General features: G+C 47.6%; 1 protein-coding gene and 1 long non-coding RNA gene across 2 annotated transcripts; one reads left to right on the top strand and one right to left on the bottom strand.

Annotated features, from left to right (window-relative positions):
- Positions 1-6,089: 6,089 nt before the first annotated feature.
- Positions 6,090-7,325, bottom strand: LOC141060658 (paraneoplastic antigen Ma2-like). Its single transcript, XM_073556971.1, has one exon. It carries the CDS (start codon positions 7,323-7,325, stop codon positions 6,090-6,092), a length of 1,236 nt encoding a protein of 411 aa, XP_073413072.1.
- Positions 7,326-10,324: 2,999 nt separating this feature from the next.
- On the top strand, positions 10,325-22,637 carry LOC141060579 (uncharacterized). Its single transcript, XR_012222724.1, has 3 exons — positions 10,325-10,368; positions 21,325-21,415; positions 21,942-22,637. It is a non-coding gene; the product is annotated as an uncharacterized lncRNA (long non-coding RNA).
- Positions 22,638-26,105: the final 3,468 nt, after the last annotated feature.

Below are 26,105 nucleotides of genomic sequence, written 5' to 3'. Positions count from 1 at the left end.
TGCGGGACACTTCGACACTGGGAGTGTGGAGAGAGGACTGGGATCGTGGTGGGGAAGGAACAGTTAGAGGTGAAGGTGTGGAAAAAACTACAGAATGGGTGGACATGTGGGAAGCAGAAGAGGTGGTGGGTGGTGGAGTGGAGGGTTGGGCAGGGACTGTAGGAGCAGATGATGTTGATGGCAAGTTGTATGGGGAAGGAGTTTGGTACGGGGCAGGTTGCTGGAAGTGGGGAGATGTCTGGTACGGGGCAGGTTGCTGGAAGTGGGGAGATGTCTGGTACGGGGCAGGTTGCTGGAAGTGGGGAGATGTCTGGTACTGGGGAGGTTGCTGGTACTGGGGAGTTTGCAGGTACTGTGGAGGTTGCTGGTACTGGGGAGGTTGCTGGTGCTGGGGAGGTTGCTGGTGCTGGGGAGGTGGATGGTGCTGGGGAGGTGGATGGTGCTGGGGAGGTGGATGGTGCTGGGGAGGTGGATGGTGCTGGGGAGGTGGATGGTGCTGGGGAGGTGGATGGTATGTAATAGGAGGGGAGGATGGAAAGTGGCTGGAGGTGGATGGTATGTAATAGGAGGGGGAGGATGGAAAGTGGCTGGAGGGGGTGTAGATGTAATAGGAGGGGGAGGATGGAAAGTGGCTGGAGGGGGTGTAGATGTAATAGGAGGGGGAGGATGGAAAGTGGCTGGAGGGGGTGCAGGTGGAGGAACTACTGTGGTGGGAGGAGGAGGTTGGGAGGTAACTTGCTGGAGAGCAGCATGGCATGAATGCATTACATGCATCTGCTGGGCAGGAGAGAGCGTTTCCATGCGCTCCACAACAGACCTGAAAAAGGTGTGGTTTGGCGAAGATCTTGCTTCTGAATGCATGGTTTGCAGAAGTGTCTTCACCTCCAGAATGCTGGAGTTGATCTGCTGATAGCCTGCGGAGATTTGCTCTGACAAGACTTTTAGACAGTTCTGGAAAGATGCATTCAGATGCAAGAACTCTGGCGCATAAGTCTTTTCCTGACCCCTCTGCCGCTGCCGCCCAGTACCCGCAGGTGTACTAGAGGTGGCAGGGGCTGAAGGGTGGGGTAAAGGGAAAGCGATCTCCTCACCAGCAGCTTCATGTAATGTAGGCGGCCACGATGCTCCTGTGCTGGTGGATGGGACAGATGGGTCGAATGTGTGGGAAGGTGCAGATGTACCGGGGCGGTCGAAGTGTCCCTCGGTGCCGGTCTCCTCAGGGATCGCCTCAGAAGGGTCCAATCGTGCAGGCTCCCGAGTGCTGCTCACCGTGCTGTGGAATAAAGAGAAAAAAAAACAATTAAAATACTGACATGGTATGGCCCTGGCTGAAAAAAAAATTTACATCTAACATTTTTTTTCACATGTGGTGTGTAATATTTACCTTCTGGTGACCATTGTTTCCCGGAGGAACGACAGGGCTTCTGCGTACTTGTACTTGCTCCTGCGTCCTCCAGATCCACTCGGGGCCCGCATCTCTTTATTGAACTCCTTCTTGAAACGATCCCTCACAGACCTCCACCGATTCACAATTATGTTCCCTGAAACGAGAAAGGAGTGGTTAGTATACAACATCAGTGTTTCCCAAACTCCAGTCCTCATGGTCCCCAGGGGTCATGTTTTCAGGATTTCCATAGTAAATAGAAATCCTGAAAACATGATCCGTGGGGACCACGAGGACTGGAGTTCGGGAAACACTGGTTTACATCAAGCAACCGGTACTGTATATACTTACGCTCTGTAATCTGGGCCCGAACATCGAGGTCCTCCCAGCGGCCCACAAGGAGCGAACAGATTTCCTCCCAGAGTCGTCTGGTAACGATAAGGTCAGCGTGGCGGCGGTCAGCCATATTCCAGAGCGGCTCCCTTTCTCTGACGAGATCGATGAGGTGGTCCACATCGAGTCCTCCATCCTCACCGTCAGAGTCGGGAGCACGCTGTGAAGGCTGTTAAAGAAAAAGACAAAAATTACATAATTAGCCTCCACATAAGAAATGAAATAAAAAGTGCAAAAAAACAAAGCAAAAATATTTATACTTACACGCTGGTGACCGCCGCATTGCTGTCGCCGACGACCCTGGGAGGCACTGCGAGGACCTCTTGGCCGAGCACCAGATTGGGAAGACTAGAGAAGAAAACAAAAAATGTTATGTCTTTGGATGTAGGCATTTGTTTGCTGTGTGTGGTCTGCAGAACATTGTTTTCTATGTGTTGTGTGTAGTGTGATGTTGTGTTTCTGCGTTTGATGCAAAAAACTTACCAATTGTGAGCCCACTCCAGGTGTCTGTCCACCCCTTCCTTCTTCTTCTGGGAGCTCCTCTTCATCTTGTGATTCCTGTTTTGAAATAAAAGGCAATGAATAGACATATATTACAGAGAAGATGGATTTTGGAAATAAAAACTTACCGTCAAACGCTGACGATGCGAGGGAGGGCTCCCAGAAGATGATGTGCTGTCTTCCTGGTGGCCACACTCCATGCCTGTGGGTGGTGTTCCAGCTGCTGCCATTGCTGCTGCTGCTGCATCTATTGGGCGGCTGTTGAATAAAGAGAAACAAAGGGCCAATGAATATCTTGATATTCAATAGCCCTAGTTTGGAGGAATGGGTGATTTGATAATTACCATCTCTCATCTGCTGCTGGCCTCCCCTCCTCAGCATTTTCTATTTGCTGCTCCATTTGGGGTGGTGGTGGTGCTGATGGTGCTGCAGTGGTCTCCTGTCTTCTCCTGCTTCGCTTGGTTGCTTTCTTGGGTGGCATGTTGGGTGTGGCTGTGGGTCCCACTGTCTTGCTTTTATATATGTCTTGTGGGCAGAGCTACTGAGCATGCTCAGACCAAAAAAACGGATCCGGCCGCCGGATCCGGCTTTCGCCGGATCCGGCGCATTGCGGCGCTCATAGGCTTTCATTGTGTGAAAAAGCCGGACGCGCCGGATCCGGCGTGTCCGGCTTTTTCGCCGGAGACAAAAAAACGTTACAGTAGCCGTTTTTTCTAGACGCCGGATCGCGACACATTGCCGGATCCGGCGAAAACCGGATGAAACGCATGGCCATCCGGCGCGATCCGGCGCAAATGCAAGTCAATGGGGGGGAAACCGGATCCGGCATTGCATTTCGCCGGATCCGGTTTCTGTCAAAAGCGCCGGATCGCGCCTGACGCCGAAAACCTGATGTGTGAAAGAGGCCTAAGAGTCAATCCTCGACTACACTAATGTAGTAAACGGGACGCAAATAGCCATCATGGTCCTGGTAGAGAACCCCTCCTAGTCCATCGAGAGAAGCATCCACATGTAACACATATGGTTTACTGGGGTCTGCATAGGCCAACACTGGAGTTTGGGTCAAACATGACTTCAGTTTCTCAAATGCCTCATCGCATACAGGTGTCCATCTTTCCCCAAAAAGTTCATTAACTCGGAAGTAGACCCACTTTCTTGACTTTGAGGAGTGGGCTGTCCTCCCGGATGGGGGATACCCTTGGGTAAGGGCAGTTAATGGCTTCGCAATCCGAGAGTACTGGGGTACAAATCTTTGGTAATAGCCACAAAATCCTAAAACGGACCTAAGCTCCTTCAGTTTGGTGGGCTTAGGCCAGTTTACAACAGCCTCCACTTTGGCGGGATCGGTGGAAATTCCTTCTCTGCTGACTATGTGCCCCACATACTTCACAGTCGTCTGGCAAATTCGGCACTTGTCAAGGGACAACTTCAACCCAGCCTCTTTCAACCGATCCTGCACCTTGAACAACCGCTGGTTGTGTTCCTCCAAAGTCTTCCCAAAAACAATAAGATCATCTAGATAAACCAGGACCTCACGTAAGTGAATGTCCCTGTCACGTCCCCGTCAGACCCGGGGCCTGCTGTCCCGGCCTCGGCCACTAGGAGGCGCCGGAGTGTCACGTCCCCGTCAGACCTGGGGCCTGCTGTCCCGGCCACTAGGAGGCGCCGGAGTGTCACGTCCCCGTCAGACCTGGGGCCTGCCGTCCCAGCCTCGGCCACTAGGAGGCGCCGGAGTGTCACGTCGCCGTCAGACTCGGGGTCTGCTTCCCCGGCCTCAGCCACCAGGAGGCGCCGGACTGTCACATCGCCGTCAGACTCGGGGCCTGCTGTTCCTGCCTCGGCCACTGTGAGGCGCCGTGGTTCGCCCCCGAGTGATGGCGAAGACAGAGAAGGGGCTCCTGCACGGGCATCTGGTGGACGCAGGCTCCGCTCCTCTGTCAGTCATGAAGGGGTTGGTGCATCACCATCTGGCCTGGTCCTGGCGGCGGTCCTGATGACATCATCAGTCCGGGAGCATGTGAGGGATGACCTGATCCCTCAAATACCTTGGGACTGGTCTTTCAAGCTGCCGGATATATTCTTGGTTTCCCCTATGTGCTTCTGTGTGATTTGCTATTGTTTGACTCTGACCTCAGCCTGGATTTCTGACCTCTCTACTGCCTGCCGTTTTTGTACCTCCGCCTCTCTCCGCTTTTCGACACTGAACTCGGCCTGGATTCCTGACCCCTCTACTGCCTGACGATTTTGTACCTCTGCTACTGTCCCGGTTTGTGACCTTGGCCTGGACTATCGACTCTACCACTGCCTGCCGTTTCTGTACCTCCGCCGCTCTCCCGGTTTCTGACTACGTTTTTGGTTTCCTGCCCTCTTCCCTATTGGCGACCGTCCTGCTCTGGTTCACTGCTCCGCTAGACAGCTACCCCCTGGGCCTTGCTACAATTCCAGATCCCTGTATAGGGGTTAAGGGTCTCGGAGTTTCTCGGGGTGCTGTCCCTACTGCAGTCCAGATCCATGGACGGACGTCGCAGTCCCCCACCACTTTGTCCATACATCTCTGAAAAGTGGCCGGAGCACCTGTCAGTCCTTGAGGCAGTCTCTTAAACTCGAAGAACCCAATAGAGCAGATAAAAGCGGTCTTCTCTTGATCTTCTTTCGACATGGGTATCGGATAGTAACCACTCTGGAGATCTAACAAAGAAAACCATTGGCTCCCTTGCAAACAATCCAAAGCTTCATCGACTTGGGGCACAGTGTACTGGTCAGGGACCGTACGTTTGTTCAAGGTACGATAATCCACACACATCCGAATAGCTCCATTTTTTTTTCTTGCTATCACGATACGGGAAGCATAGGGGCTACTAGACTCTATGATGACTCCTGTGTCCAGCATACCGCGTAAATGCCGCCTGACATCTTCAATATCCGCCAGAGCCAATCTTTGGAATCTCTCTCGGAAAGGCTTTTGATCCTTCAACCGAATGCGATGCTCTACTCCTTTGGGAAAGGCCCATGTCCCATTTGTCCAGAGAGAACACTGCCCCACGAATCATCATGCCGTCGATGACCAGCCTCCTGTCTTCTCCTTCCAGCTCACTTCCTTCAAAACAAGGGTCAAAGCTTTCAGGCTGTAGTTCCCTCTTCTCCTTCTCCATTTTCACATAGACTTCCAAACAGACTGGGTGGATGGATAGGGTCTGCGAATAATTTTCTTCCCCAATTTCCTGACACCACTGAGCTAACGTACGGAAGATGTTAGCATTTGTCCCCACTATGACAGGTGTTGGTCTCTCATCTGCCTCTGCCTCCGGGCAGATTAACGCTATGATGGGTATCTCTTTATCCACTCCAACAACAGTCTTTGGGAATCGTAAGGTCACGGACACGTACCCTCTGTAGGGGTAGCTGTGCTCACTCAGTCCCCACACCATGAGTCCAGACAGCGGTTTTAGAGGCACGCTGGATAAATATCTCTTATACCATCCTTCGAAGATGATGGACACTTGAGATTCGCTATCCAGCAATACTGTACAAGGTTGACCATTGATATATGCAGGGACATGTGGGGCTGGTCCCACTAAACCTTCAGGCAGTGTTTCCGATGAGGCACTATTGGATGGGGCGGTAGAGTAGGACTTAGCTGCTGATGGGGGCACCGTATGGGGTTCTATTGGCCCCCCTTTCCCGTTTCCCGACTGCCCCTGAGTGTGATGAGGAAGATGTGAATAGTTCTTTGAGCTCCACTTCTTCGCACACTGGCGAGCCATATGGTCTGGACTCCCACAAACAAAGCACCCTTCTGGTTTCCTACTCTTTACTCTACAGAGGTCATCATTCTCGCTTCCTGAAACCAGGGTTTTTTCTCGGCTACCTCCGCAGCATTTTGTAGCCGCTGTAATGTCTTGGCCTGGACACTTAACAATTGTGTAATCTGCTCCCCCTGTTTCTCGATGACTGTCAGCAGTTCCATCTCTCGGCAGTCGGCTGCTGGCTTCAGGGCAACAGTAGTCACCCGAGGGGATGTCTTCTCTCTTGCTGCCAAAATAACCTCCTCCTTGCGAACTTCCTTAAGCAGCTCATGAAAAGAACCAGGATTCTTCTCTCTGTCACAAGACCTCATCTGCTGGGCAATTGGATCATGCGTGAGAGGTCCTCTGAGTACTTGTTCCAGACGACACTGATCAACATCTTTAGAGCTGACTCCACCTTTAGATACTATTCTATGAACCAGCTTGTCTAGTCGGTAGAGATAGTCAGACATCTTCTCATCTGGCAGTTGGTAGGGGGTACGGCGTTTATAGAGAAGATCAGTAGCATCTTCAGGGGATCCAAAAGCATCTTCTAAAGCACTCATACAATCTTGATAAGTTGCTTGTGGCTTGCTCTGCCAAGCAGCCTGCACCACTTCCATAGCAGTACCCCTCAAACTTTCTACTATTCTCTGCTTCTTTACGGCATCCATGCACTGCCACTCTTCTAAGCACAGCAAAGTGACATCCCTCCAAGTATCATATCCTTCTTCTCCAGCAGGGGTGGGGAGGGCACCCGAGAAAGTTCTTAGACGACGGTAGTTCCCTTCTGGCTGCATCTTTGCAAACTGACTAACTAATTTTTCCATAGCTGTCATAAGTACATCTGCAGGGGTCGCTGTCTCTTCCTGACTGGCTCTAAATGGAGTAGAGGGCGGACCTTCACTAGTCTTTCTAGGCTGAGTGGTGGATTTCTGTTGCCAGGTCTCCACTTCGGACTCAGTAGGCCAAGTGATCCTCCATTGTCGACCATACTCTGGGGACACGGCTATCATGGATGGGAAATATTCTTTCCTCAAGATCGGCCCAGTTGAGATCAGGACTGTGGGTAACTGTCCCCCTTTTTCCTTCCTGCGGTCGACCACTTTAGGGTGGGCAAGTTCAGTGAGTCGGTTGACTATTTTCAGTATTTCCTCCTCAGACGCATCACGGAGCTCACCACGCACTGCAAAGCTTTGTTTAGCTGTAACATCCATCTCTCTGCACCACAAATACGCTTCTCGCTCTGTTAAAGTCTCCATAGTAAATACTCCTGTGTTAGTTATGATCTCAGCAGTGCCTCCACTGTAACACCCCTTTAGGGCTACCATGGTACCCTGGGTGTTATGGGGGGGTCTCACCTCTCTAGGGCGCTGTGCCACCACCCAACTCTTGATTGGAGCTCTGTCTCTGGGGCTGCAGAAGGACGGTTATCTTCTGCCAGGGGCTGATATCGTCAAGCCCCTGCCACAGCTCAATACACACTCAGGAAACAGGAGTAAAACAGTCTAACAGATTTATTGCTATGCAGCAGAATTGAGGTGGGTTTAAAGGAATAAACATACAATGCAATTAACAGTGCTCTATAAAAGTCATATGCGCATCACAATCTAATTCAACTCCAACACTGCAAATATAATGTGGCGGGGTTCCCCATCTTTTGTATTGACTCAGTCCAAATGGGGCCCAGTTTCCGTGGATGTTGGCATGCAAAGTAGCAACCGTGGGTGCACTTAGATGAATGTTGCTGTCAATAAACGCTGATAGAACCACAAGTCTCAGAAGGGCACTCACTGTGTCTCTAACGGCCAGAGGATTTTTTGGACTCCAGCTGGGGGCTGCAGGATTTAGACCTTTATGCGATGGGAGTGCCGGCAGGACTCTCTGGATCTTTGCTCTCTCCAGCAACACCGGTATCTCCGCGGGGTCCCCCACACTCTGCAACTTAGGGGAATCAAGATCCACACCGCTCTGTCTCTCATAGCAAGCAGCAGCCATGTTCTCCCTCCTCTGCACATTTACTTTCACTTTCTTCACAGCGTCCTCCCCCAAGTCCCTCCTTCTCTCTTCTTCTATCATCTCACTGAAACAAGGGTCCCTGGGAATTGTAGTCTTCTGCCACTCAGGAGAAAAATGATTAGTGTCTGTAGGTCCCTGTTTAACAGCCCCTGCAAAACTCTTCTTGGGGTCTGTATGTTCCAATATGTCGGTAGATGCTCTGACAGATCCCTGTGCAGGTGCTACACAGAAAAACAGCAGAAATAAGGCAGCAATGTTTACCTGCCCAGGTCTCCAAACAAATGCACTAATAGGATGCAGGTGCAAAAATACCAATGAGACAGCCACATACAGCCTACCAATTCATGGAGGGGTGGTTGCTTGGTGGTATATTATTGCACAACAGAAGCTTGTATGGGGCACTGTTCACATACAGGTAATGCACAGCATCCTGGTCAGCAGGCTATTAGTGATGCCCCCATACCATTCGATCAGGTGGGCTTGCCCAGCGCTATCCAAATGCATGCCATGTGAACAGGCACAACAGTTTACAAGACCAAATGGGCCCGGGTGCACCCTGTACAGAAAAAAAACATAAAAATATGTGTGGTATTAGTCGATATTTTGGCCAAGATATGAGATATGCTGGCCAATCCATTTCACAAACCTTTTAGGTTCATCCCAGAATTTGTCTTTTTTTGTGGGATTCTGTTATTTTAACCCTATCCTGACATGTGCCATATGCAGTATATACGGCGTAGCGGGAGCCGCATTTTTGCAGAGCGCAGTATATATACGGTACCACGTTGGGTTCACTGGCATTGACTATACTAATTGCTGCATGGCCAATGAAGAAGAGTTGCAGCTTCAATATTATTTTTTAGCATCATAAAAGACAGTATTGAAGAATATGGCCCTTTATTGAGAAGCATCAAAAAGCATGTTGACGGTCATGAATTATTTAAATTGAACCATTCAGCTCATATATGCTAGGCAGCATGTATCAGTCACTGATTGTATTATCTCTACCAGACATGTTTTTCTCTGAAATGCTGTGGAAAAGCATACTATAACCCCTTTCTGACCACTGACAGGATAGTACGTCAGCAGTCAGAGTTCCCTACTTTGAGGTGGGCTCCGGCGGTGAGCCCACCTCAAAGCCGCGACATATCAGCTGTTATAAACAGCTGACATGTGCCCGCAATAGGCGCGAGTGGAATCCTGATCCGATTGCACCTATTAACTAGTTAAATCCCATTGTCAAACACTGTCACGTGATCAGGGGTCGGTGACGCGTTGCCTTGACAACCAGAGGTCTCATAGAGACCTCTATGGTTGTTGCAGGCACATTGCTATGAGCGCCACCTAGTGGTTGGTGCTAATAGCAATGCAGTAAATCTGCTACATATGGGCGATCTGCTCATTGTCCATATGTAGCAGAGCAGAGCCAATCAAGTGTTGCATGCTTCTAGTCTCCCATGTAGGCTATTGAAGCATGCCAAAAGTAAAAAAAAAGTGTTTACAAATTAAAAAAATAAAAAACCCTAAAAGTTCAAATCACCCCCCTTTCGCCCCAATCAAAATAAAACAATAAAAAAAACACACATACACATATTTGGTATCGCCGCATTCAGAATCGCCCCATCTATCAATAAAAAAAAAGGATTAACCTGATCGCTGAACGGCATAGCGAGAAAAAAATTCAAAACGCCAAAATTACGTTTTTCTTGTAGCTGCTACATTGCATTAAAATGCAATAATGAGCGATCAAAAAAACGTATTTGCACAAAAATGGTATAAATAAAACTGTCAGCCTGGCACGCAAAAATAAGCCCTTACTCAACCCCAGATCACAAAAAATGGAGACGCTACAGGTCTCGGAAATTGCGCTGCTTTTTTTTTTTTAGCAAACTTTGGAATATTTTTCACCACTTAGATACAAGAACCTAGACATGTTTCATGTCTATGAACTCGTAAAATCGAAAAAAGCTCCGGTTACTAAGGGGTTAAAATATGTAACTGTATGGGCAGAGACTTGTCAACCCAAGGCAGTGAATGGAAAGAAGCTGCCGGGAACCTGCCTGTCTGACAATTCTACAGCGTGATATGGCAACTGCACAGGTGCAATAATACCAAATGAGACAGCCAAACTTATGGATTGTATTTTTTTGCACTGGTGTGCCACACGGCCAATCCCTGATTGAAGGCTGGCTGACTCATTTGGTATTTATGCACCTGTGCAGTTGCCATTTTACTTGGGTCTGCTGCACCCTGTTAGTGCAGTTGTATTGAGGCCTGTTTAGACAGGTAAGCATCTCTGCCTGTTTCTGTTTTTTTCCTAAATATTGGAGGATTTTTTCCTCTTTCTGTGGTTTTTATCCTCAGGGATCATCCCTTCAAGCGCAAACTGGGGTTGTGCAGGGGTGCACAACCCCATTAGATGAATGGCCACTTAATCACCAGGTTTCACACATTTTGCACTCCTTGTTTATTGTTCTCATTGCTCGATTATATGTAGGGTATTGATGCAGTCAGGAAAAAATGGATCTCAGTCTGTGGTAAAAAAAAATTCCTATTAGTCCTTTAAAAAATTAAAAACGAGACTAAAACAACATTTTACTGGCAAAAATGTAATTTATTCTTTCTTCCCCACTCAATGGTACAAAATTCTGTGAGGCACAAGTGGTGTCCATATGATCACTGCATCCCTAAATAAATTCATTTGGGAGTATAGTTTGTAAAATGAGTTCACATATGTGTTTTTCTGTTCTTCTGGCACCTCAGGGGCTCTGTCAATGTGACATGGTCCCTCAAACTATTGCAGCAAAATCTGATCTCCAATGTGGCGCCTCTTCCCTTCCGAGTTTTGCACTGTGCCTCAAAAGTAGCATTCCCCCACATATGGGGTATCGGTGTATTCAGGAGAAATTGCACAACAAACTGTATGGTGTAATTTCTCCTGTTACTCTTATGAAAATGCAAAATTTGGGGCTAAAATAATATTTTTGTGGAGAAAATGTGTTTTTTTTTTTTTTTCACGGCTCAATGTTATAAACTTCTGTGAAGCACCTAGGGGTTCAAGGTGCTCACCATAAAGCTAAATAATTTATTCAGGGGTCACTTGTGGGGATTTACATTGTTTAGGAGAATCAGGGGCTCTCCAAACGGTACATGACATCCGCTAATGATTCCAGGAAATTTTACATTCAAAGAGTCAAATAATGCTCCTTCTCTTTTAAGCCCTGCCGTGCGTCCAATCAGATGTTTTCTCCCTCATGGGGTATCGACGTACTCAGGAGAAATTGCACTACAAATTGTATGGTGCAATTCTCCTGTCACCCTTCCGAAAATGCAAAATTTATGACATAAAAACATTTTTTTGTGGAAAATGTGTTTTTTTTTTTTTTTTTTTTTTTTTTTTTTTTTTTTTTTTTTTTATGGCTCAACGTTACAAACTTCTGTGAAGCCCTTATAGTTGAATGTGCTCACCACAAATCTAGGTCAGTACCCTGAGGGATCTAGTTTCCAAAATATTATGCTATAGTCTACTATCGGGGTGCATTATACTACATACTAGGCCTATGGAGAGTGCAATATATTATATAAAATCTACCTATGAAGAGTCCATTATACTGTACAGAGTCTGTCTATGGGGAGTGCATTATACTATGTATGTTAGGCGTTGGATTTCTGACTCTGCACAACAGGAATCCAGAGCCGTACATCCAGCGGTCTCCCATTCCCCTCCAACCGCTCAGGGTCCTGCTCAGCAATCTCAGCGATCCAGGTGTCCTGCTCAGACTCACTCTGTGAGTCTGGATGTTGCTGCCACCTCTGGTGCAGCAATGGTAGCGCAACCTGCTCTGCAGGGAACCGCTCCAGAGGCTAAGTCCTCTCGCCGTGCTGCTGGGCATGCCCGCAAGATGACCTCTCAGTGGAGAGCAGGGGTCACATGCTCAGGTCCTGTGTCGGATCAGATTGGTCCTTCCCAGAGTAATGGAAGGTACCGGAAGCGCATGGCTATAAAAAGCCTGCATGGCGGCTCGGCCATGCACTAGTGTAGACTTATTATGCTATGTGTGAATGGTGATGGATGCATGTGTCTGGTGACTGACTTATTTGAAACCCCTACCCTCGGATATTACGAATGGTGACAGAGTGTTGGTTTAGTCAGCACCAGGTAGTGGCTAGCTATGCGCCACTGAGCTACCATACCATACACTAGCGTCCGTCAGTGACCGCTTCACCGGCACTGATGATAAGCCTCAGTTTATGCCGTGCTGCAGTCAGCAGCATCTCTTGGCGTTCACGGCTGCGGCGCCACACGCCGGCAGCCTGTGAGGTTTACGCCTTATTTCTTCTAGGGCGTCTCTGTGCCTGTAACAGAGCCGCTCCTAGAACCTCGGGTGACGCTAACCCGAGTGTAGTGCTCCACCTCCTATTTAGTCTGCCATTGTCCAGCAGCGGTCTTGTCACCTACCGCACGGTGGACCCCGGGCGGCAAACGCACCTCCTATTATTTATATTTGGTGCGTTCCACCAACCATAACATTACACTAGCGCCAGGGTCTGGCTGGTAATGGCAGACCTGCAGCGCTACATTCAGCAGCTGGAGAGCAGGTTGGCGGCTATTGAGAGCGCCAACTCAGCTGCGAATGCTGTGCTAGCTGCTGCCCAGACAGTCGCTGAGGCTGTCTCACGTGTTCCCACACTTTTGCCCACGCCGACAATCTCTCGCCTCCCGCTTCCCGACAAGTTCTCAGGTGACAGCGCCACCTGTAGGGGATTCGTGAGCCAGTGCTCTATTCAGCTTGAGTTACTGGCTGCACGGTTCCCTACAGATTGGGCTAAGGTGGGGTTTATCGTCTCATTGCTGTCTAGCAGGGCATTATAGTGGGCTACACCATTGTGGGAACGTGATGATCCCGTGGTTCAGGGTGCTGCTCAGTTCCTCACGGCCCTGAAGCTGGTCTTTTTGGGACCACGGATCACGCACAATACCTCACTCCAATTATTATCCCTAACACAGGGGTCGCTCTCAGTTAGCCATTATGCCGTCCGGTTCCGGACATTGGCTTCCGAATTAGAGTGGCCGGACAAAGCATTAGCCCCGGTGTTTTGGAGTGGGTTGGCTGAGCATGTCAAAGATGCTCTAGCTACCAGAGAGGTTCCCACAAGTCTGGAGGAACGGATTGCCGTCTCCACTCGCATTGACCTCCGGTTTATGGAGCGCGGGCTGGAACGTGCACAATCCAGACATAGGGTTAATTTGGCTCCCACCTTCACCGAGCCGCTAAGAGATCTCGCACAGGAGCTCTCATCCTACGAACCTATGGAGGTGTCTCACACCGGTCCCAAGCCACGTCCGATGCTAAGCTCCGTACGTTGCTATTAATGCCGACAGTTTGGTCATTCGGCTAGCACGTGTCCACAGCGCTCGAAAAAAATGACCACGTCCAGTGGTGGTCAGTCCAATAGGCAACCCTTTTCCCCTAAACCGGTATTCCGGGGCACTTTAGGCTGGTTACACATTTGCACTTCAGCCCGCCCCCTGCCGCGCCTCTGCGGGTAGCTCCTCCTCCGGGCGCATGACGCTGCATGCGTCATGCGTCCCCTATCTTTATCACTCAGGACGCAGGCCGTGCGCAGCATGTGTTTTTGCGGTGCCTGCGTCCTTTTGACAGTGCGCCGACCAGCGCCTAATGCAACCTGAGTGATAAAGATAGGGGACGCATGCGGAGGCGCGGCAGGGGGCGGGGCTTAGCGGCAGCCGTGCGCAGGCCGTTGCTGCGCCCTGAAGCACAAATGTGAAACCGGCCTTAGATAGTGGGGCGTCCACCTGGGAGGCAGAGGTTACCGTGGATTCCGGGGCCGAAGGGAACTTTATGTCCTTGAACTTCACCCCGAAACATGCTATTCCACTGGTGTTACTGCCTCAACCTCTGACCATTAGGAAGGTTAACGGTGCACCTTAACCATCTCAGGTGACCCACCAGACAGCACCACTCGGGCTCTCTATCTCACCCTCTCATCGTGAGGTCCTGTCCCTGCTCATTTTGCCTGATGGCATCGACCAGGTGCTTCTCGGGGTTCCCTGGCTCCATTGCCACTCCCCTCATATTGATTGGGCTTCGGGGAGTATACTGGGTTGGAGCAAGTACTGTGAGGGAAGGTGCCTGGGGGACAGTGTTCAGGTAGCTTACACTGAAGTGCCTGCGGATCTTTCCACGCTTCCGAAACCCTACCACCAGTACGCGGACATCTTCCCTAAGAAGTCTGCGGAGACGCTCCCGCCGCACTGTCCTTACGATTGCCCGATAGATCTCCTGCCAGACACAGAACCTCCTAGAGGCTGTGTGTATCCGCTATCACTCCTTGAGACAGAGGCTATGTCACAGTGTATCCGGGAGAACCTGGCTAGAGGTTTTATCAGAAAATCGGTGTCGCCGGCTGGTGCATGGTTCTTTTTCGTACAGAAGAAGAACGTAAAGTTACGTCCCTACATTGACTACAGAGGTCTCCACATTATCACGGTCAAAAACAAATACCCTCTCCCGTTGATCCCTGAGTTATTTGACAGGTTGCGAGGGGCCCGGATCTTTACAAAATTAGATCTACGGGGGCATACAACCTGATCTGCATTCGTGAAGGAGACGAGTGGAAGACAGCTTTTAATACTAGTTATGGCCATTACGAATATCTGGTCATGCCCTTTGGCCTTTGTAATGCGCCTGCTGTCTTCCAGGATTTCGTTAACGATGTCTTCCGTGACATGCTCTCTACCTCTGTGGTGGTCTATCTGGATGACATACTCATCTTCTCACCAGATTTGACCACCCACCGGAGAGACGTCTGCAGGGTCTTCGACCGTCTGTGGGCGAACTCTCTTTGCCAATTTGAGCAGGAGTCCTTTCCGTTCCTGGGCTATATCATCTTGGCCCAGGGGTTGGCTATGGATCGTAGCAAACTGCAGGCGGTGTTGGATTGGCAGGAACCCCATTCACTCAAAGCGGTGCAGAGCTTTTTAGGGTTTGTGAATTATTACCGCCAGTTTATACCGCACTTTTCCACACTGGTCGCTCCTTTGGTTGCTCTCACTAAAAAAGGAGCTAACCCCAATGCTTGGTCTGAACAGGTCTCCAAGGCCTTCACGTCTATAAAATCTCATTTTGCTGGCACTCCCACCTTATATCGTCCCGATGTAGATAAGCCATTTATTCTGGAGGTTGATGCCTCTTCCGTCGGTGCAGGAGCAGTCCTTTTCCTGAAGGATGCTCAAGGTTGGAAGCATCCCTGCTTCTTTTTCTCAAAGACCTTCTCACCGGCGGAGAAGAATTACTCCATCGGGGATAGGAAGTTGCTAGCCATGAAGTTGGCCTTTTCAGAGTGGAGACATCTCCTGGAGCTCGGTTTCCCTTCCAGGTATATACGGACCATAAAAATCTGGTCTATTTACAGACGGCCCAGCGCCTGAACTCTCGTCAGGCTAGGTGGTCGCTCTCCTTTTCCCGCTTCCGCTTCACCCTGCATTATCCCTCAGGGGAAAAGAACGTCCATGCAGATGCTCTCTCATGCTCAGTAGTTTCTGCGGAAGAAGGAGAGGCTGAGCCTCGGCTAATTCTCCCGCCGGTGAATTTTACGACCGTGGCTCCAGTTGCTCTTGAGTCAGTGCCACCGGGCAAGACCTTGGTGCCTCCCCTGCTATGGCCGGAGGTTCTCGTTTGGGCACATGCCTCCAGGGTAGGTGGTCACTTTGGCAATAAGCGGACCACTGAACTCCTGGCAAGGTCATATTGGTGGCCACATATGACTCGAGATGTTAAGGAATACGTACAAGCATGCGTCTAGTGTGCACGGAACCGACCCTCTAGACACAGGCCGGCGGGGCTTTTGTATCCTCTGCCAGTGGCAGATAGACCTTGGGAGATGGTTGGCATGGACTTTGTGGTTGGCCTGCCCAAGTCTGACGGCAGTACGGTCATCTGGGTGGTCACCGACCATTTTTCCAAAATGGTGCATCTGGTGCCACTCGCACGGTTGCCTTCCGCTCGTGGTCTTGCTATTCTGTTCATAAAGCACGTATTCCGTTTACATGGCATGCCGGACAAAATCATTAGTGATCGAGGCCCCCAGTTCGCATCTCTGTTTTGAAGGGAGCACTGCAGTCTACTCAGCATCGAGCTAAACCTGTCCTCCGCTTATCATCCCGAGACGAATGGCTTGGTTGAGAGAGCCAACCAAACCTTGGTCACGTACCTGCGGCATTTTGTCTCTGACAGGCAGGATGACCGTGCATCCTTGCTACCATGGGCTGAGTTTGCCCTGAATAATGCAGTGGCCGAATCCACAGGTCAGACACCCTTTCTTTTAAACTACGGCCAACATCCACGCGTCCCTGTCCCAATGCCAGTGTCCTCCGCTGATTCCAGGGTGGCAGACTGGGCAGTGGAGGCTCGCGACACTTGGGATCGCACTCAGGATGCTATCCGGGTCTCTAAAAGGATGAGGGCGACTGCCGACACACGTCGGCGACCCCGCTCCAAGTTTCTCCCCCGGCGACATGGTGTGGCTCTCTACTCGAAACCTCAAACTGCAAGTCGAGTCCCCCAAGTTCGCGCCGTGATACATTGGGCCTTTTAAGGTTCTCGAGCGCATCAGCTCGGTGGTCTATCGCCTGGCTCTTCCTCCACATTTAGCCATTTCGGACGTTTTCCATGTGTCCCTCCTCAAACCAGTTCATATAGCCCGATTCACCGAGTCATCTGCTAGGTCGTCAGACTTGTCATCTGACAAGTTCGAGGTTAGCACCATCGTGGGACGCATGATTGTCCGTGGCAAAAAATTTATTTGGTGGATTGGAAGGGTCATGGACCGGAGGCTTGGACCTGGGAGCCAAGGAGGCTCAGAGGGGGGGGGCCGTAGGAGGGGGGGTAATGTTAGGCGTCGGATTCCTGGGACTGCACAACAGGAATCCAGAGCCGTACATCCAGCGGTCTCCCATTTCCCTCCGACCGCTCAGGGACCTGCTCAGCAATCCAGGCGTCCTGCTCAGACTCGCTCTGTGAGCCTGGATGTTGCTGCCACCTCTGGTGCAGCAATGGTAGCGCAACCTGCTCTGCAGGGAACCGCTCCAGAGGCTAAGTCCTGCAGCTGGGCATGCCTGCAAGATGACCTCTCAGTGGAGAGCAGGGGTCACACGCTCAGGTCCTGTGTCGGATCTGATTGGTCCTTCCCAGAGTACTGGAAGGTACCAGAAGCGCATGGCTATAAAAAGCCCGCATGGCGACTCGGCCATGCGCTAGTGTAGACTTATTATGCGTGAATGGTGATGGGTGCATGTGTCTGGTGACTGACTTATTTGAAACCCCTACCCTCGGATATTATGAATGGTGACAGAGTGTTGGTTTAGTCAGAGCCAGGTAGTGGCTAGCTATGCGCCACTGAGCTACCATACCATACACTAGCGTCCGTCAGTGACCGCTTCCCCGGCACTGACGTTAAGCGGCCTCAGTTTATGCCGCGTTGCAGTCAGCAGCATCTCTTGGCGTTCGTGGCTGCGGCGCCACACGCCGGCAGCCTGTGAGGTTAACAGGTCCAGCGCTTACGCCTTATTTCTTCTAGGGGTCTCTGTGCCTGTAATAGAGCCACGCCTAGCACTCGGGTGACGCTAACCCGAGTGTAGTGCTCCGCCTCCTAGCTAGTCTGCCATTGTCCAGCAGCGGTCTTGTCACCTACCGCACGGTGGACCCCGGACGGCGAACGCACCTCCTATTATTTATATTTGGTGCGTTCTGCCGTCCATACCAATAATTATACTATAGAGTCATAGAATCGTAGAGTTGGAAGGGACCTCCTGGGCCATCTGGTCCAACTCCCTGCTCAAAGCAGGATTCGCTAAATCATCCCAGACAGATATCTATCCAGCCTCTGTTTGAAGACTTCTATTGAAGTGGCAGCCTGTTCCACTCATTGATCACTCTGTCAAAGTTTTTTCTAATATCTAATCTGTGTCTCCTCCCATTCAGTTTCATCCCATTGCTTCTAGTCTTTCCTTGTGCAAATGAGAATAAAGATGATCCTTCTACAATGTGACAGTCCTTGAGATATTTGTAGACAGTTATTAAGTCTCCTCTCAGTCTTCTCTTTTGCAGGCTAACCATTCCCAATTCCTGTAATCTTTCCTCACAAGACAGGGTTTGCAGACCGGTCACCATTCTGGTGGCTCTTTTCTGAACTTGCTCCAGTTTGTTGATGTCTTTTTTAAAATGTGGCGTCCAAAACTGGACACAGTATTCCAGATGAGGTCTGACCAAAGAGGAGTAGAGGGCAATAATGACTTCATGTGATCTAGACTGTATGCTTCTGGTAATACATCCTAGAATTGCATTTGTCTTTTTTGCTGCTGCATCACACTGTTGACTCATATTCAGTCTGTGATCTATTAGTATACCCAAGTCTTTTTCACATGTGCTGTTGCTTAGCCCTATTCCTCCCATTCTGTATATGCTTTTTTCATTTTTATTGCCCAGATGTAGTACTTTGCATTTTTCCTTGTTAAAAACCATTCTGTTAGTTGCTGCCCACTGCTCCAGTTTATTTATATCTTTTTGAATCTTCTCTCTCTCTTCTCTAGTATTAGCTATCCCTCCTAGCTTTGTGTCATCAGCAAATTTAAGCAGTTTACCCTCAATTCCTTAATCTAAATCGTTGATAAAGATGTTGAACAATACAGGGCCCAGGACAGAGCCCTGTGGTACCCCACTTGAGATATTCTTCCTACTGGATGTGCAGCCATTTACGACCACTCTTTGGGTCCGATCACTTAGCCAGTTTTGAATCCACCTAACAGTTGCCTTGTCCATTCCATACTTAGTCATTTTTTCAATAAGGATTGTGTGAGATACTTTGTCAAATGCTTTGCTGAAGTCAAGATATACTATATCTACAGCATTTCCCTGATCCACCCAATCAATGATTCTGTTAGAGAAAGAAATTAAGTTAGTCTGACATGACTTATTAGTTACAAACCCATGCTGACTCTGTTTTATCACTTCATTCTTATCCAGGTACTGACCAGTGGCGTAGCAACTGTTTGTGGCGCCCAGGGCAGTCGAAAAATTTGCCGCCCCTTTGGTCGTTGATAATCTGGAAGCATACGAAGAGCCCACACTACACTCAAAGATCTAATTTTTAGTCTGCTACTAACGCAGCTGTTATTATTTCTACATTTCTAGACTTTCATCTTCTTGCAGTTCTCTCTATCTCTCTCTCTCTCTCTCTCTCTATATATATATATATATATATATATATATATATATATATATATATATATATATATATATATATATATATATAATATGTGTTAGCTTGATGATGCTGGATGAAGACCTAATGGCTTTTTTAATAATAATTTTTAATAATGTGACAGAAAAAAAAACAAAGTATATGGGGAGGAGATGGGGACACATATATGTGGGGATGTACGAGGACATGTATGTATGGGGGATGGACGAGGACACGTATATATGGGTGGATGTACGAGAACACTTATATGGGGGATGATTATTGTATTAAGACTTCTGCGGTGTGATGTCTATGTGGCATGTGACAGCTGTCTGTGGCTTCTCCCGTACAGATGTTGGTGGTGCATTCTCCGGTAATGGCCACGGTGCACCCAGCAGCCTCTCCCACAAGTCGCCCCCATACCATGCTCCCCAGTATCCCACCTCACCCCGTGCAGTACTGTCCTACCCTTTTCCTCTCGCTCCCAGCTGGGGCAGCAGCACCGCCATATTCTTTCCTCCTCCCAAGAGCATCAATAGGGCGGAGCCTCTGCAGCTGCTATGGTGCCAGGACGGGACAGAAAACCTTTGAAAGCAGAACTGCTGCTGTGCTGACACATGCGCAGAGTGGACTTTACTGTTGCGCACCCGGTGGACGTCGTGGACAGATGTAAGAGAATCTCCAAAGACAGAAACAACCAGAAATCGTACGACAGTCATAGAAAGGTGGAAATGTACAGTCAGTGAGTCCAGGCTCCGCGATTCTCCCACAGAGGGGAGGAATTGCTGCTGCTGCCACGCCACCCCCACACACTTGCCGCCTGGGGCGGACCGCCCCCCCCCACACTACGCCACTGGCGTACACACACACAGGCGTACACACACACAGGCGTACACACACACAGGCGTACACACACAGGTGTATACATACGCACAGACACATACACACACACACACACACACACACACATAGGTGGATACACACACAGGCATACACACACACACAGTGTGGCTGCAGGCGCAGATCCTTTCGCTGCTGCACAAGGTGGCACACAGGCAGCGGTGTTGGTGGCACATAACTGCACACAATGGAGGCAGACACACACAGTGCAGCCTGTGATGAGGATGACAGCTGCCTGCACACAGGGCCACCGGGGGCAGCCGAAGACCACCCTACCCCAGCCCCGCACTCACCAGCTCACTGCTCGGCTCTTCCTAACATGGCTCCTTGTGTGCATCACATTCCTGGCAGCCATGACCATCCCACCATCACAGTCCTCTAGTGCAGCGGGACTGATGTCAGCACTGCCTCTGACCAGCGCAGCGCCACTCACTGAGGGTCCAGGCGGAGAGGAGGGAGAAGCTGCTAGGTTACAGGGATACAGCGGCTCCAGATAGAAGGATGGAGGAAGGGTGGGAAGAAGAGGCTGCATTAACTCCTCACTGCACAGCCCCGGAGGCCGAAATGTACAGTCAGTGAGTCCAGGCTCCGCGCTTCTCCCACAGAGGAGAGGAATTGGGGAATGCATTATACTATATAGAGTCTGCCTATGGGGATTGCATTATACTATATAAAGTCTGCCTGTGGGGAGTGCATTATACTATATTGAGTACTATCTGGTGCATTATACAGTTTATAAGAGAGCATCATACTGTATATAGGGGAGCTGTACATTGGGGAAACTCAGGTTACTGTGACTGTCACAGGGGCCCACAGGGCATTATTTTTTTCTAGGGGGCACAATGTGGGTACTGTTTTCTAGGCTACTTGCACATGTCATTACTATATTCTAGAAGTTAGATTTACCATATAGAGAGCACACAGTAGCACACAGTAGGTGCAGAACTAGGGACACAAACGGCAGCAACATCTCAGCTTTGGGGTATCAGCAGGATGAGGGGTTTGTGCAGGTTGGGGATAGATGGGGACAGTGCTGAAAAAAATGACAAGTGAAATGTGTCTTTGTTGTAATTTCTGCAGATGAGTCCTGGCTGGAGAAGTTGTCATGTTGGTCTGGACCAGATGGAAAAGATGTGAAAAGTGAACGATTCCATCAGAAAGAACGTCCTCTGTAAGTTGATATCTGAAACTATGCTGTAATCACGTATATGTTCCGTAGGACTGTTATTTTTTTTACCACTGACCATATGGCGGAAATATCAGTTTTGATCTTTGTATAGAGATTATTTTCAGCAACAGCTGAGGTTCTCCTACATCCACTATTAGGTGCATTACTCAGTTATAATAAAGGCTACCTGGTTAGGGGCCGACTCATAAGTTTTGCTCCCCCCCCTAACCAAAACCCTAGCTATGCCTCTGACAAGACACCTAATGCTTCCAAGCTTCCGCATCCATAAATCACAAGATTTATTCCATGACTGTCTTTTGCTGCATCCACTGCTGTCTGGACAGTGCATAGTTTCTAAGCATACGTGAGGATACTTTGTCAAAAGACAGGAAAAAAAATAGATACCGTACAGAGAAATGCTATTTAGAGCACGGATATTGTTTAATATGTATATCATTGTTTTAATAGATTATATGATCAGCAAGGAAATTGTACATAAATGGTATTAATCTACATATGGATCTCACAGGTTCTTTGATACGTGAAAGTCAGCAACTAAAAAAATGGAAAAGTTCTGAAACTTGTGAGAATCTTTGGGAGACTAAAAAAAAATGTTTCAGCAAAGTGAAAATCAGAAGTAAGCCCTCAGGAGGCCTCCTCAAAACAATGAAGCACATTGAAGATTAAAAGTAACATTCCATATTGCCACTTTATGGTTTTCATTAGTAAAACGAAGCTATATCTATCAAAAGAAATATCAGAACTCAAGTTGTAGTTTGCTTAAGTTATTAGTGTCTGGTGGCTTTCCGTACAAGTATGGCATTCAGTCAAGAGCTTTACTTTATCATGCTGACTGAAATTTCACTTTCACCAAAACGATGTCAGGCCAACCAAGGAAAGATTTCTCTTCTGTGAAAATGGACAAAATCCTTGAAAGATTTGCTGTGCTCCACATATTATGTAGGTTGATTTATTCCGATAGACATTTGATGAAAAGAAAATGGACTTCATATGCAAAACTAGACAGAGTAATCCATTTTCTGAAAAGATAAACATGATGAAATAATGCGGCTGTATTTATTCAGTGGGAAGTAGTTATTATCAGCTTTTTCCTGTCCAGATCAACTTTGGCATCATAGGGAATACCATTGATATATTTCACTTATTATACATGGAAAAAAGTATGTTTTGAGAGATGTTGTGTTTTTAAAACTTTTTCCACTCACCTCAGGTCTACATTATTTTATTTGACACCTGATTCTCTACCACTGAGCACCGAAGCCAGTTAACTGTCGAATGATTACCATATTATCATATGATTACCATATTCTCCTCTCACTTGATTCTGTGCAGGCATGGTCTGCTGTTCACTTGCGGTCTAGACTTAAGGGGGTTTTACACTAAGCGATATCGCTAGCAATATCGCTAAAACGTCACTGGTTTTGTGACGTTATAGCGATATTGCTAGCGATATCGCTATGTGTGATACTTACCAGCGACCGGCTCCCCCGCTGTCCATCGCTGATCGCGCGAGAATGTCCGGCTCCATTTCTCGTCGGGCGCTTCCTGCTGAGACTTCCTGCTGTGACGACGAGCGACGCTGGAGGCGGGCGGGAGGACGCAGGATCGCTGTGTGTGAATGGTAAGTATCGTGCGCTGCGTCGCTGCTGCATCGCTGTGAGATCTTTCTGTATGAAAGCTCACTAGCGATCATTTAGCGATGCACCAGCGATCCTGACCGGGTGGGATCACTGGTCGGATCGCTGGTGCATCGCTAAATGTAAAAGGGCCTTTAAACTAGCTTAATATCAATATCGGAGATGGTCTCAGTTGGGGGGCTCTGACTCAAAGTCGGATTGTACCATGTGCAGTAACTTTTTTTGTTTTATGTCCTGGCCCTTATGGTATCCTACATTGTTCTCAAATGCCTTCATACATTTAGGTACCTTTTCATTAGTTTGGGCAAAAATTGCAGGATGGCAAACTCCAGATTAGTGCCAGAGGCAGACCATTTGGTATTAACATATAATGTGTCCACTGCAACCTCGCAGGTTGTATACCCTAAAGGTCTTCTGATTCCATTAATATTTTATGACATGCCCAATTAAGATTTTAGAAGAACACAATGCTTCATCAGCTGAAATAAGGTGGTACTGGCAAAGTTGGCAGCAAGATATTGTTAGCAATATAGGTAGGATTGAAGAAGAGAACTTCCATCCAAGCTCTTCTGATTATGATATTCAGTTAGAGGGGGGAAACTGTATTATAAAACATTAAATTAAACGCACAAACTGCTTACTCACACGGAGCCCATAAGTGGTATAAATAAAAAATGAATTTTATATGTAAAACATCAATAAACTGTTACTAAAAGGGCACCCAACTTAATCATTTTACTTAGTATGCCATTGCAATAACAAGAATGAGAAAAAGAAAAGGAAAAACAGAAAAAACACTGAAGAAAATCATCCTGCCTGTCGCAAAGTACAAAGATGCAAAGTTCTTTAGAACGACTTTTACAAAATCTAATAATCCAGTTTTTATTTACAATAGAGAAGCCCACCAACCACAAAATTGGTGTCAGATACGGTGGCCTCATGCCATATTCCTGAATTCTAATAAAGAGAATCACATAAAATTCAGATTCAGGGCAATTGTAAAATTTGAATCAAACCAATTTGTTCACCTACATTCAAAAGTAATAATGCATGGTTTCTAAGTGATCTTTGAAGTTCTGCGATTTGTCATGTATGATGTGAAATTGTAACAATTAACAATGGCCCACATTTATTATGCAGTTGCAGATAATAAAAAGTTGCATTTAATATTGAGCACAAATTATAAGCTGAAAATGAATTTTTAGACTCTTATGAAAAGCTAATGTCTTAATGCCCCGTCACACTAAGTGACTTACCAGCGGTCCTGACACCGATATCAAGGTGTCAGGATCGCTGGTAAGTCGCTATGTGATCGCTGGTGAGCTGTCACACAGACAGCTTCACCAGCGATCAGCACAGCGATGCCGAGCGCCTGGCATCGCTGGCCATCCCTGTAAAAAATAGAATCAAAATAAAAAATATAATTATGCTCACCTTCCGACGTCCTGCGCAGCCATCCTGCCTCTCTCCATGCTCCAGTCCCAGTGATCCTTTGCACGAATGACCACGAGATGTCACGGTCTCGAGGGATAACAAAGTCTCGCGGTCATTCGTGCAAAGGATCACTGGGACCGGAGCGTGGAGAGAGGCAGGATGGCTGAACGCGACGTCGGAAGGTGAGAATATCTATATTTTTTTTATTTTTTTTATTATTTTTTACAGCAGATCGCTGGTCTCCCGCCTGTCACACGCAGCGATGCGTGCTGGCCAGCGGGAGACCAGCGACCAAAGAAATGTCCAGAGGTTTCTTCCAGCGATCAGCGATACCGGCAGGGGGTGACTCAGCAGCGATCTCGCTACCGAGATCGCTTAGTGAGACGGGGCCTTTAAGGTACACATAAAAGTAATGCAAATGTATAGCTAGTCATAACAGATGAAAAAAAGTCAAGCACTAGAGCTCCCCTTATCTATTTCTCTGCCACTGATCCTTCATTCGGCTCTTCTATCTTCTGTCTTCTCTTTTCCTTCTAGTCAGGTTATCCATTTACTAGACTCAGTGGCATCAGGTTACTGATGTATGTTGTGCACCAAGTGATTTCATGCAGCGCAATGTATATTATTGGGAATTAGCGAATGCAAGACCCAGCCAAAGTGAAGATAGAGAATAGAAGAACCAACCATAGGATGGGCAATAGTGGGGCAAATTTTGGAAAGGCTGAGGGCACTGAATATAAGATTTTTTTTAAACCTTTCATGTCAATTCAATTCTCATGAACCTATTCCCCATATTGAACAAATGTGCCCTAATCAAATTTCAGGAAATTCGGTCAACTCTATTAGTAAGGTATACAAACTTATCCAGCTACAATCTTTAATATAAGAGGCATTATTATGATCAATAAATGTGGGTTACTATCTTAATAGTAGCTATCCCTAATTAAGTGATGTGTAAAGTCTATTATGTTTTATTACTAAATATAAAATGGATTTGATTGCTTTGATAGAGCCACCATAATTGGCTATTACTGCAAAAATTGTACTTACTCAAAAATACTATAGAAAAATAATTGAAAATGTATTACTGTGCCCAAAGCCACATTTGTTTAACCCTTTACTGGCCAAGCAATCTTTTGTTCTTGCTCTTTAATTTTTTTCTTCCCTTTGTCCCAAGAGCCATTTTTTTTATTTTTCTGTTAACATAGCTATATAAGGTCTTGTTTTTTCGTAGGATGATTTGTAATTGATTGACTTACACAATTTATTTCACCACATATTGAAATGTGAAAAGAAAATTACAAGTGCCGTAAAACTGTAAAAAAAAAAAAACAACTATTTTTAGTTTTTTTACATTAATTCAATGGTAAAAATGAACAAGCAACTTGATTATGTAGGTTAATACAATTATAACAGTGCTAAAGTTGTTCGGTTTTTATGTTAGTGGTAAAGAACAATTATGAATTTAAAAAAAATTGTGTCATAATTTTATGAGACTCATTAATTTTAAATGTCTTAATTTTTGAAAGGGGAAAAGTAGGGTTTTAAGGTTTAAACTTTCAAATATTTTTTTTAATTCCTTTAGGGAACCTGAACCTGTC

The sequence above is a fragment of the Dendrobates tinctorius genome, unplaced genomic scaffold (assembly GCF_039654945.1).
Source record: "Dendrobates tinctorius isolate UK_male_01 unplaced genomic scaffold, ASM3965494v1 ptg000241l, whole genome shotgun sequence".
NCBI lineage: Eukaryota > Metazoa > Chordata > Amphibia > Anura > Dendrobatidae > Dendrobates > Dendrobates tinctorius.
Note: the sequence above shows the minus strand (reverse complement) of the source record. Positions and strands in the feature narration are given on the sequence as shown.